The sequence below is a fragment of the Sinocyclocheilus rhinocerous genome, unplaced genomic scaffold (assembly GCF_001515625.1).
Source record: "Sinocyclocheilus rhinocerous isolate Xijiao unplaced genomic scaffold, SAMN03320098_v1.1 scaffold1967, whole genome shotgun sequence".
Classification (NCBI taxonomy): domain Eukaryota; kingdom Metazoa; phylum Chordata; class Actinopteri; order Cypriniformes; family Cyprinidae; genus Sinocyclocheilus; species Sinocyclocheilus rhinocerous.
The window spans coordinates 265,880-279,899 of record NW_015626474.1 but is presented as its reverse complement, the minus strand read 5'-3'; the positions used below and the strand labels follow the sequence as shown (position 1 = coordinate 279,899).

Sequence of the window (14,020 nt, the reverse complement as noted above, 5' to 3'; positions counted from 1 at the left end):
GGCACGATTTGCTTGCATAAGTGTTTTTGTATTTTATGTCATTATTATAAGAACGGATTGGAGCACTATATTATTGTTTTATGTAAAGGTGCTTTGTCAATGGTAGCACTCGCTAACTTGCTCAAGGACTCCTCTCTGTGCCAATCACAGCGGGCTTGGCCAGCTGACCAATCAGAGCAGAGTAGGCTTATGGAAGGGAGGGGTTTGTTCCGAACTTGCTTGGAACGAACAGTTTAGAAATCACTGGCAAATGACTCTAATATTAAATGTATTTTTTGAGAAAATTACAATGTTTTCTGACCTTAGATGCATTTAAACCTGTTGTAGGGGACTCCAACACAATATTAGGACACTTTAAAATACCATATGACCTGCTCTTTAATTCAAGGGATAGTTCACCCAAAAATGGAAATTTGCTGTTAATTTAGTCACCCTCAGGCCATCCAAGATGTAGATGATTTTTTTCCTTCAGCAGAACAGTAAAGAAGATTTTTAGCTGAAACCATGATCCTTGGTGATTCAAATGCAAGTCAGCAGCTGAACGTTTTTGAGATTTAAAAAAAGCATATACCAAGGAACACAAAATTAATACCTGTGGCTCCTGACGATATATTGAGGTCTTATGAAGTGAAACGATCGGTCTGTGCAAAAAACTGAATATTATTTACAACATTATTACCTGTAATCCAGAGCCCCAGGCAAACGGAGAAGTCTGATTCTTTTCAGGGAAAAGGTTCTTTCGGACAGTTTGTTTAAATGAACAGGTTCAAATAACTGATTCACCAGTTTTTTTTTGCGTAATCACAAAATGACGTCATGTCTATACAATTATATTATTAAAGCACCCAATAATGACGTGAAACGTGGATGTTTTACATGTCTAAAGCATATAAAGTGAATAAACTGGTCTTAATTAGCTCACATTTTTACATAAACCATGAGAAACCATAAAAACTTTAATTTCACCCCTTCATTCAAGTGTTCGGTTCACACATGCTCATATCAGCGGCTCATCGGTCTTCGGTCCGAGTCGAACGGTTTTCTCAGTTCAGTGACTGTTGGAGGAACTGGAGAGCTGAATGATTCATTCATCATAGGATCAGATTTGCATGTATTTTGGCTTATTTCTAGTCACAGTGACTGTCAGGCGTCTGAAAGTGAGTTTTGATTGAGTAACTTGTAGATCTGTGCTGCTCGAGACACAAACTGTTTCAGACGATTCAGTCCTATTTGGTCAACTGGTTCATCTAGTTCACTAAGAAGAAGCGGTTCAAAAGAATGATTCAATTCTGAACCGAACATCACTCTGGACCTGAGGTTCTGGATTACAGGTAATAATGTTGTAAATAATGCTCAGTTTCTTACACAGACTTCAGTATTTTATCCTCAATATATTACCAGGAGCCACGGGTATTAATTTAGTGTCCCTTATATGCCTTTTTTTTTTTTTTTTTTCAAAAACCGGTAGCTGTTGGCTTGCATTTTATGAATCACCAAGGACCACGGTTTCAGCTCAAAACTGTTCTACTGAAGAAAAAAGTCACCTACATCTTGGAGTAAATTAACAGCAAATTTTCATTGTTGGGTGAACTATCCCTTTAATTCAAATGAACATGTTGTTGACGGAGCTACTGCTAAGTTTTGTCAGAAACTGGAGGAAATGTGAAGTGCTCTGAATCCCTAGAATCAGAAAAAGACCAGCAGACAGACAGTCTCACCTCTAGTATCCTCATCCTCAATTGTGGTGTTGGTACTCTCTGATGATTCCTATAAATGACACATTGAGATTCAGGATTTTTTTATTGTTAGTTTCAAAGCCAAGATCACATAAAGCATGATCAGAGTTGACCGGCTACTTTCTCTGTGCCTTCAAGAAAGAAATAATTGGTGAAAATCAGAGGATTTCTAGTCAGCAGTTTCGGTCCTGCAACAATAAATGAGTCAGATTTCCATCAACTTTACAAATGTGATGTAACATCAATAACAGAAAAAAAAAGAAAGTCCAGCTCCATGGCAGCCATGCTTTACTCATTGTTGGGTTGCGACCTTTAAAGTTTGCCAGTTTGTGGCAGATTGTCAACAGGATGGAGCCTGTTTCACACTCACCATCAGCTGGGTGCTGGAACTGGACTTCCTTTTCTGGAAGAAAAATGAGAAGAGGTTAGACAGGAACAAACATTATGAGATGGACAGAGGGCGATGAGAGGAACAGCTGTGATTCTGAACACTGTATGTGTTGTGTAAGAGTTCTTGCATCAACAGTCTACAGTCCTTCTCAAACACAATCCACCTTACATTTTATGTTTATTTCTTGAATGTCTTATAAGACTTCAGAAAGCACTTATTGTACAAACCTACCTGGTCTCATGAAAAACAAGTCTCAAATGAAATGACCACCCATTGAGACAAATCAGATCGGGACAGATTTTCAGTGACTATTGACTTATATTTCAATCTGTTCCATAGATGATTGTATGGTTTTAGAATACTTCAATAAAATAGAGCATAAGCTGTATGGAAAATGTATATAATTATACATTTTGCAAGAACTATACCAATATTTATCCCAAAATATTTTGTAGAAGTTTGATGAAAGTATTACAATTTCCAGCATACAAAATCAACATTTACTATATTCTATTTTATACAGTGTGTTACATGTTTTTGATGCTATTGTTGGTGTTAGTTTCTTGCTAAATAAACAATGAGTGATTGTAATTCTTGCTTTGATCTTCCGCAATGTCCATTTAATCACGTTTGATTTGTTTATTGCGCATCTGACATTTGCTCATATGAAGTTCTCAACCAGTTTCAGTGTTTGTGCTTAATATAATTATTATTTGGCAGAAAAAGTGGTAATTTATTTAATGATGGTAAAATGAGTCTTCTTATTGCATTATGGCCTTTGTTCGGAAAAATTTTTACATGCTTCCACAGACTCACACCTTTGAAGTTTTGTCAAAACCAGGATATTTCATTCAGGTGACAGATTTTTGAGGATATTAAGCTACGCTATAACTATTAATGGCCCTGTGGAAATCATGCTGAATAGAATTTTCAACATGTTTTTGAAAGTTATTGACCGATGAAATAAAAAAGAAAATCACCCTAGACTGTTTTTCATTAGATGGAGGACAAGGACAAGCTTGCAAAAGTCGTTTTTTTGTGTGTGGCAAATAATCTGACTGATACCAGTACTTAAAAAAAGTTGTTCAGAATAAGGATATCTATTAAATCATATGAATTATTTTTATTTAAGTTATATAAAACCATTATCAAGCATATAAAATGTGATGGTGCCTCCAATGGTGGTGTGCCTGAGTTTTTTATCATTTTACATTTTAAAAATATTTAACGCAGCATCCATTTTTTTTCCTGGCATCCCTTTGGCTATCATTACAGTAGACTATATGAACAACACGCTATCAAGCACGATAAGACGCAAAAGAGAAGTTACTGGTGCGCCATCTGAGATCAGCTCTCTGTAAATCCGACACGTGTACGCGCACAGAAAGCAGCTTCAGACAGTGAGCCAGTAGCGCGAGAAGCGCAGTGATTTCTCTTTCGCGGACAAAAACCTGTTTTATACAGTCTATGACAAAAACACAAACAATTATGTCAAAATGCCCGTTTTTGGCCAGTGACCTCATAACCATAGTCTTAAATGAGTTAGACCAGGGGTTTCAAACTTAGGGCTGGGACAATAAATCGATGCATCGCAATTCGTGGATCGATTCTGAGATTTTCGGAATGCATTGTGACTCTCTCTCGAATCGATTTTGCAACACATATACCATGTTGTTTACAAATAAGCCTGAAGGGCTTTAGTTGGATCAGGTGTGTTTAATTAGGGTTGAATCTAAACTCTGCAGAGCTCCGGCCCTCCAGGAATTGAGTTTGACACCCCTGAGTTAGACAGTCCTAAATGACCAGGGTTGCCAGATTTTCACAAGAAAACCTGCCCAATCGCTACTCAAAACTAGCCCAATAGAGCGGGGGAACTGTGACGTCAGAACCCGGAAGAGTAATTCACCGCGGTTTCCTTCGAGATTTTCCTATGGGGTTTTATAATGGGGTTTTTCAATTTATGAGCAATAGAGTGGGGGAACTATGACGTCAGAACCCGGAAGAGTAATTCGCCACGGGTTCCTCCTTTCCTATGGGGTTTTATAATGTTTTTTTTTTTAATTTATGAGTAAAATAAAGCCTGTGGTAAACATAACTTGACGATACTTCTACGTTTTGTTCTATAATGTAAATTGCACACACTCACAGCCCAAACGTTCTTATCTAGTTACTTATTAAAAACGTACATTTTCAAAAATGAACATAACTGCTTCAAAATTTTTGTTTTGGGTATGGACGTTTGTAATTTACGTTGTAGAACAGAACGTTGAAGTACCGTCAAGTTATGTTTACCACAGGCTTTATTTTACTCATAAATTAAAAAAAAAAACATTATAAAACCCCATAGGAAAGGAGGAACCCGTGGCGAATTACTCTTCCGGGTTCTGACGTCATAGTTCCCCCACTCTATTGCGTTTCGAGGGGGTCCCCAGTTAAAAATAGAAGCGTGATGCCTTAGGAAAATCTCAGAATCGATGCAGAATCCTTTCTCGATTCGCGATGCATCGATTTATTGTCCCAGCCCTAGTCAAACTCAGTTCCTGGAGGGCCGGAGCCCTGCACAGTTTTGTTCCAACCCTGCTGCAACACATATACCATGTTGTTTACAAATAAGCCTGAAGGGCTCAAGTTTTTTGGCGGGGTTCCCCTACTAAAATTCGCATTCCAGGGGATAAATATCATGTTATTGGAGTCGCTTAAACCCGCGGACATGAAAAACATCCGGCGGCAACAGTGGTAAAGTAGCCCAATTCTGCGGGAAAACCGCGGACTTGGCAACACTGTAAATGACCGTAAAGAGTTGGGAGAAAACCGGAAATGTGTCAGATTTGCATCACGTGCGTCAGGTTTTAAAGAGACAGCGCTGCTTTTAAAGTGAAACCTGCTGCAGTCCGTCAATGATGTAAATCAAAAAACAAAAGAAAAAGAGAAAGCACTCACTCACTGATTAACTTTTGTAGCTAATATATGTGTATGCAGTTATATTATATTTTGCTCAATTTCGCCAATGAAAATTGTTCCTAACGAAGTAACAGCAAAACTGTCGCTTCTCTGAGCAACATGCAACAATGTTTACTTACTGAACGAATGAATCCATGTTTTTGAAAGAATCAAATGAGCCAATGATTCAGTGAGCCATTCATAAAGACGTTCACTTGCTTCATTTCTGAATGAATCAAACGTTTGAATGAATCGGTTGAATGAACAACTCGCTTATGAAGTCTGTGACTTGCCGCCACCTACTGGTAGTTTAAGTTTGATAATGAGTGTATCATTTTTTATAAAATCATTTCATATTTAAATATTCATTAAAAACATTAATACACATTTATTATCGTTATGCAAGGCTGAATCAAAATATTTCTTTCTAAGGCTACGTTTACACGACAACGATGTAGTCAAAATCCTTCGAGATTTTCCTATGGGGTTTTATAATGGGGTTTTTCAATTTATGAGTAAAATAAAGCCTATGGTAAACATAACTTGACGATACTTCTACGTTTTGTTCTATAATGTAAATTGCACACACTTACAGTCCAAACGTTCTTATCTAGTTACTTATTAAAAACGTACGTTTTCAAAAATGAACATAACTGCTTCAAAATTTTTGTTTTGGGTATGGACGTTTGTAATTTACGTTGTAGAACAGAACGTTGAAGTACCGTCAAGTTATGTTTACCACAGGCTTTATTTTACTCATAAATTAAAAAAAAAAACATTATAAAACCCCATAGGAAAGGAGGAACCCGTGGCGAATTACTCTTCCGGGTTCTGACGTCATAGTTCCCCCACTCTATTGCGTTTCGAGGGGGTCCCCAGTTAAAAATCGCATTCCGGGGGGTAAAATACAAGTTTTTTGGCGGGGTTCCCCTACTAAAATTCGCATTCCAGGGGATAAATATCATGTTATTGGAGTCGCTTAAACCCGCGGACATGAAAAACATCCGGCGGCAACAGTGGTAAAGTAGCCCAATTCTGCGGGAAAACCGCGGACTTGGCAACACTGTAAATGACCGTAAAGAGTTGGGAGAAAACCGGAAATGTGTCAGATTTGCATCACGTGCGTCAGGTTTTAAAGAGACAGCGCTGCTTTTAAAGTGAAACCTGCTGCAGTCCGTCAATGATGTAAATCAAAAAACAAAAGAAAAAGAGAAAGCACTCACTCACTGATTAACTTTTGTAGCTAATATATGTGTATGCAGTTATATTATATTTTGCTCAATTTCGCCAATGAAAATTGTTCCTAACGAAGTAACAGCAAAACTGTCGCTTCTCTGAGCAACATGCAACAATGTTTACTTACTGAACGAATGAATCCATGTTTTTGAAAGAATCAAATGAGCCAATGATTCAGTGAGCCATTCATAAAGACGTTCACTTGCTTCATTTCTGAATGAATCAAACGTTTGAATGAATCGGTTGAATGAACAACTCGCTTATGAAGTCTGTGACTTGCCGCCACCTACTGGTAGTTTAAGTTTGATAATGAGTGTATCATTTTTTATAAAATCATTTCATATTTAAATATTCATTAAAAACATTAATACACATTTATTATCGTTATGCAAGGCTGAATCAAAATATTTCTTTCTAAGGCTACGTTTACACGACAACGATGTAGTCAAAAACGGAAAAGTTTGTCCCTTGCATTTAAAAAAAGTTTCACCTATACGCGATAATGTTTTCAAAACGATTCGCATTTACACATATCCGCGAAAACGGCCAAAAACGCTGTATTACGTATGTCAGGCCAGCAGTTGGCTCTGTCACCTTGTTAGTAAACAGTACCTGTAGGGAAGTGACGTATATGATGCATCTCCGCTGTTGGTTGTAATATTGGAGAAGTAAATCCACACTTTGCTGAAGAAGCGTTAGCAAACTCTTAAACAGCAACGTACCATGTACTCCGCCATTGTTGTGTATGTTTGTTCGCGCTTGCCTTTAAAATTGACACGTACTGCGCATGTATACATACCTAACACGTACTACGCACGCGCATAGCTGTTTTTTAAGATTCCCGTTTTGGGTGTTTACACGGAAACGACAACGGTGGCGTTTTCAAAAACTTGCTCTTTGAAACTCGTTTTCAAAAATATGCGTTTTCAGTCCCCAAAACGCCGTTGTCGTGTAAACGAACAGGCAAAATGCATAAAATGCATAAAATTTTCACGTTTTTGGCTGAAAACGTTGTCGTGTAAATGGCCCCTAACGCTACTTTTTGTAATGTCTATTCAATGCTTTACTCATCTAACACAAAAATGAAAAAATCTTTTTGGAGGTTAATTTCTCAGCCAAAATTGATGTGCAATTAATTTAATTAATCGGCACATCACGTAATTGATTAGATTTTAAAAAAAATTTAATCGCTTGACAGCCCTAAATATAACATAATATACAAAATAAAGTTTGCAATGTGCATATTATAGACTTAAATTTAAACAGGATCAATTGCAATCATTATTTGAATCAATTATCTAAACAGTGAATATCTGATTTCCATCCTACCTTCACACCATCTGTCTTCTTGCTGACCCCACTCTTTCCTCCTGAATGAGAGATAAAGAAAAAGAGCGAAATTGCTATAAGAAAGGGCACAAAAGCCCAGAAAAGCATAGTGAGGGGCATAGCACAGCTCAGCTCTCCAGATGGATTTTGGCTCTGGAGGATCTGTTGACTTTCTAAAATAGGTCCTGGGAGTTTCCAGCATACATAATCACATACTCCCACACTCCAGGAACGCTTCACTTTTAAAAGCTGCTCTAAACAAACAAGCAGGAACAGGGAGTGAATATCAAATGTTAAAAAAATATGGGTCCCACTTTATATTAAGTGGCCTTAACTACTATGTACTTACATCCAAAAATAAGTACAATGTACTTATTGTGTTCATATTGTATTGCAAATCACTTTTGCTGCTATCGAGGTGGGATATGGGTAAGGTTAGGGACAGGTTTGGTGGTATGGGTAGGTTTAAGGGTGGGTCAACAGTGTAATTATAAATGTAATTACAGAAATTAATTACAGATGTAATTACATGCAGGTATTTTTAAAATATAAGTACAATGTAAAAACATGTATGTACACAATAAGTGCATTGTACCAAATTATTAATTTAAATGTAAGTACATAGTAGTTAAGGCCACTTAATATAAAGTGGGAGCAAAATATTAATACATTTAGATTTTAACCAAAAAAAAAAGCAAACAAAAATAACAAAAAGCACACAAGAATTAGTCCAAAAATAAAAGTCTAATGATAGCCAAAATAAGTTATTTTTTGAGGATACATTAAAAAAAAACTGTTACGGGATGGATATTTCCTTACTTTTGTTTATTTTTATCAAAAACTTTGCTACTTCAAATGTGTAAAAAGTGCAGGTACTCTAAACATATAAACATGGTCTTGATCTAAGCATTACACGCTTGACCTGTATCACAATTTAAATGTTATAATAATGGACAGAGAGAGTTACTAAAACCTAAAAGTGCACTGCTGACTCAAGCCAGTATGTTTCCGCTGGACATTATCTTAAAGTAGTTAGTGGAGAATTACCGCTCCGGGTAAAAATAGACAGGATGTGATGAATGATCAAGAGTGTTTGGGAGTGATAGAATGGCCTGTGCAAAAGCTACGGCTGCTACACTTGAACAGGTGGAGCAATCTATTTTAGATCGGACATTGCTGACCTTTTACAGGCCCACTCCCGCATGACACCCACACAAGCAACAGAATTCTTAAAAAAGAAAATAGTTTCCAAATAGGATCGGATTAAGGAATCGGGATGCCCCTGAATCTGTGGCATTTATTCCCTGTTCACTCCATGATCTCCTACTATTTGAAAACATTTCTATAGACATGCATGGTCCCTATCTACATTGAAATAAAATAAAATCTAGCAAATGCAACTTCACATTCCAACTGTGTGATTTAAAAGTAATTTTGTTTTTCATAATTGTGACTTTGTATCTTAAAGGAATAGTTCACCCAAAAATGAAATGTTGCTGTTAATTTTCTCTCTCTCAGGCCATCCAAGATGTAGATGACTTTTATCTTCAGTAAAACAGTAAAGATGATTTGTAGCTGAAACCATGGTCCTTGATGATATATTGAGGCCTTATGACGTGAAACGATCGGCCTTTACAAGAAACTGAACATTATTTACAACATTATTCCTTGTAATCCAGAGACTCAGGCAAACAGACTGGTTCTTCAAACTGGTTCTAACTGATTCACTAGTCAATTTATGTTGGCTAATTTCGCAATAACATCACATATACACAATTATATTATTAAAGCACCCAATAATGCTGGGAAGCATGGATGTTTTACATATCTAATGCATATTAAGTGAGTAAACTAATCAACTCAACTTTTTACATAAACCATGAGAAACCATAAAAATGTTAATTTGGCCCCTTCATTCAAGTGCTCGGGTCACACGTGCTCATATCAGTGGCTCTTTCGTCCGAGTCGAACTGTTTGTTCAGTTCAGTGATTTCCATCATCATAGGATAATAATACTAATACGATTATGCTATTATATTTGAAAATAAATTGTGAGTATTAAATAAAAATACAATTATATATGTATGTTTATTATTTTATTGTTAATATTGTTATTTTTTTTATTATTAATTATTTTATTGTTATATTTAATGGGTCACACTATGTGCAGTGTGAGCACCAAACTAAATCTCCAGGTGCTCTCGTGAGATCCAGACTGAAAAACGTATGAGCATTCTTGCTTATAATACAACTTCCATGCATTATAACTCCATCTAGGATCTGTTATGAGTTATAACAGTTGTACCGTCATCTCACCACCAGAGGTCACCTGTATCACCTGTATACTGAGAACTTGGAACTTTGCATCTCACACTGGTTTCTCATTCACTTATCAGTATCTATGTTTAGTACAGGGGTTGGACAATATAATGTGAACAAATAGGCAACATTTCTTTTACCACCATCTGTCTTTTATACAGCTTCCGACCCTCCTAAAATAGATTCTCAACTTTCTCGAATGAAATGTCATCTATCAGAAAATCTGTGAGTTTCTTCAGAGATGATGGAGGACGGAATCAGCTTCTCACTCTTCTATATATGAATATATAATATTCAAGTCAGCTGATTTGTCTGGCCTGGGCAGATGTTGAAGCTCATCTTGGTGTTCCAGCAGTCCAGGTTTTATAATCATGGCTCCATCTTTTTCGCACATTAGCCTTGGTTTCTGTGATTAAAATTTTCACAGTTGCAGCTCTTTCACGGATGCTGGCTTTGTGAAATTCTCTGTGGACAGTTGTTGTGGTCTTCACAGTGAATATTGACGTTTGCTGTCACTTTGCTGCAGTAGTTATGTGTTGTTTGGACACAATCTTTCTTATTGTTTGGCAATCATTCACTTCAGTTTTCGCCCATCGCTGACGCTTTTTGTCTGCAGTCATAATCATCAAGACTATTGTTCTTAATTAAAACTCCAAACAACTGGGCTGCTAGGGTAAAAACGCTCCTGCTAAACGGGCTTCCATGATTTGTTCTGTCAAATTTCACAGACCACTTGTACTAAACACTGCTGAACACAGCATAAACTACACTGATAAAAGATGAACACAATGTTGTTTTTAATTATAGCCTACAAATGATATTAACCCCTAGAATAATGGGTGTTCACACTACTTTGCCCAACCCTTCTTGGGCTAAATTTGGTAGGATGACATGGCTTGGATAGACACGCCAGTGATTTGAATTTGTTTGATCAAATTTCCAAATGCTTGCAAATGCCAGACCCAAGCATCAGTCATCTTTCATTAGAGTTGTCAAGCACAACTTTTCAGAAACTTCGAGCCTCTGTACAAACCTTCAATGCACCGTGAATCCAAACAATTCCAGTGTAAGATAATCTGTGGTTCCTGATCAAGGCATACTGTACTCATGCAGAATTTCATATAGGGTTGAAAAAAGATACAGCAGATAATATAAATAGAATAGAGTTACCTGAGAAGTTTCTGGTGACCAGCATAGTAGTGAGAATAGCACCCTGAAAAAAACAAAAAAAACATGCAGAGGATGTTTTTAGCAAATTTTTCTCAGTAACAAAGGTGTATTGTTATGCAAAATTCAGAACTTATGAACTGGCTCCCTTTTAGTTCACTAGTTGGAATTTGAATTGAATCTGCTCCACAGGAAATTTAAATGGAATGATAGGAAGAGGAATTAAAATAATGGTAATGGTAATTCAGTGGTAATTCATTCAGGAAAATTACATGTTCTTCCACCTTGGTCCATAAAAGTTTTATTTCACTAATAAATACGGTGAATGTTAACATGAATAAATACACATTTCTATAGGTGGCATTTCTATCAGTCCTAAAGGTCTTTAAACTTTATTTGACCTTTTTTTATTTCATTTTCGAACAATCATTTGTCAAACCAACATTCAAAGTATGTCTTTTCTAGTTAAAAAAAAGAATGAATAGTTAAAAAAGAATTAATTTTTATTTCTACTTCAGACATTCAAATTCAAATTGCAATTCTGCATCTTGTTTGCTACCTCAATTCAAATTCTGGAACTGAATTAGAATTCAAAAGGCATTCTTGTATTCAGTTCAGAGCGGTGTACAACTGTGATTGTTAAGGACTAATAGCCTGATTTTCACCCATCATTTATTCAAATGGAGCCACTCTGGGCACTATTGTTATTATTCATTCTCTGCAACCTTTCAGTTACGAGCCCGGAACTTTAAATGCAACACATATGTGACCCTGGACCGCAAAAGCAGTCTTAAGTCGCTGGGGTATATTTGTAGCAATAGCCAACAATACATTGTATGGGTCAAAATTATTGATTTTTCTTTTATGCCAAAAATCATTCGGATAAGATCATGTTCCATGAAGATATTTAGTAAATTTCCTACTGTAAATATATCAAAACGAAATTTTTGATTAGTAATATGCTTTGCTAAGAACTTCATTTGGACAACTTTAAATGCCATTTTCTCAATATTTAGATTTTTTTGCACCCTCAGATTCCAGATTTTCAATTAGTTGTCTCTCCGCCAAATATTGTCCGATCCTAACAAACCATACATCAATGGAAAGCTTATTTATTCAGCTTTCAGATTATTTATAAATCTCAATTTCGAAAAGTGTACCCTTATGACTGGTTTTGTGGTGCAAGGTCACATATGAGAGCTTCTCACATCTTTATACGAACTTACCTTGAGCTTTCTTCTAGCATTGAACTTCTTCAAGCATTCAACAGTCTCCTGTCTGTGCATGCAAGATGCAACAGTGGAGCGATGCTAAAAGCAAACAGAGGTGAAACCAAAGGTTATTTGGAGAATTTGGAGAATCTGCAGCCATCTCCAGAACATGTAATATTTATATAATAAAAAAAAAACATTGAATTAGTCATCTAAAAATATTTCCTTTATATCTTCCTGGCTGTCAAAATGCTAAAGAAAAGGTATGAAAATATTTACTCAATTACACTGTTTATGAAACATGAGCAAAGCAAATTAATGTGAACAGTAAAGGCCTGTTCACACAAAGAATGATGACTATAAAGACAATTATAATGATAACTATATTAGCATCCACACCAATGCACGATAATGTTCTGTTTATTATAAGCGTGCACTGCAGTTTTGTTGTCTGCTGCTTTAAAAGCAGGATGGATTCTGATGGGCTGTTATTGTTTTTATTGTTCATCAGATGCGAACAATCATTTTGAAAGTTATTGTTTCATTATCATTATAGCTATGGTGTGAACTCTGCTGTTCTTTGCAATTTATTGATCAGTTCTGTTCGTATTTAATCTTGTTCTGAACTTGATGTACTAATTCATTTGCTGACTAAATTAACTGAATTCATGGCCCTAAGACAAAACACGTTTATATGTTCTAAAGTACTGATGGAAGGATAGAAATGGCATTTCAGTTGTAAACTCACTGAGATCCATGGGTGCTTGAGTACCTCCGCAGCAGTGATGCGTTTAGATGGGTTGATGGTCAGCATCTTATTAATAAGATCTTTCGCCTCAGGGGTGACTGTGTCCCACTCAGGTGAAGGAAACTGTGGGTGCAACAGAGCGATCCAAGTGTTAATCAGAGATCCATTGGCACTTCTGGCATTATCATCAATATTATATGAAGGAAGCTTAAACTGACATCATAGGCACCAGCTTTAATTTGCTGATAGAGTCTATGCTGGTCTTCATCCCAAAAGGGTGGGTATCCAACCAGCAGGATGTAGAGAATCACACCTAAAGGGAAATTGAGATTTTGTTTACAATATTGTGCAAGCTAAGGAAAGACCAAGGAGTGTTATAACTTTTTTTATGTGTCTCAAACGTGCAGTGTTACCAGATTGTTATTTATTTATTTATTTGTATAATTGGGGTTGTACAAATAAATAAATACATTTTGAAAATGCATTCACAGGAAAGATTACAGAGTTGTAGGTTGTGTTATTGGGCTACTTTCATAATGTACCATGGCTGCTAAAACATTTATCTGTAAACAGAGATGAAAATAAAAATAGATCCTTTTTACTAATGAGTATTGATCTTTAAAATAAAGAACATAGAATAAATTGATTAAAAACTTTTATTTTATGGCCCTTTATTGCAGTGGTTCCCAACCCCTATTTTAACATTCAAAATGTGTAACGACCCTAATAATAATAATAATAATAATAATAATAACAATTAATAAAATAGATCAGTTGTTATGTTTTTAATAAATGCAACGACAGCAGAAACATCGAAAAAAAAATTACATTAAAAAATGGCCAGATTTTAAATGAATAAAAAAAAAAAAAGTAGGTTGGATGACTACAACATAACATGTTATGTAATAATATGTATTACATGTTAAAGTTTTGGAAAAAAAAA

General features: G+C 36.0%; 1 protein-coding gene across 1 annotated transcript in view; it reads right to left on the bottom strand.

Annotated features, from left to right (window-relative positions):
- Positions 1-14,020, bottom strand: part of camk2a (calcium/calmodulin-dependent protein kinase II alpha) — a 55,330-nt gene that overhangs the window by 12,859 nt on the left and 28,451 nt on the right. The window contains exons 9-15 of the mRNA XM_016522047.1: positions 13,296-13,390; positions 13,078-13,200; positions 12,345-12,428; positions 11,122-11,164; positions 7,633-7,673; positions 2,107-2,139; positions 1,719-1,767 (exon numbers count right to left, since the gene is read on the bottom strand). Of these exons, the coding sequence (XP_016377533.1) occupies positions 1,719-1,767; positions 2,107-2,139; positions 7,633-7,673; positions 11,122-11,164; positions 12,345-12,428; positions 13,078-13,200; positions 13,296-13,390 (468 nt within the window). The remainder of the gene's footprint in view (positions 1-1,718; positions 1,768-2,106; positions 2,140-7,632; positions 7,674-11,121; positions 11,165-12,344; positions 12,429-13,077; positions 13,201-13,295; positions 13,391-14,020) is intronic.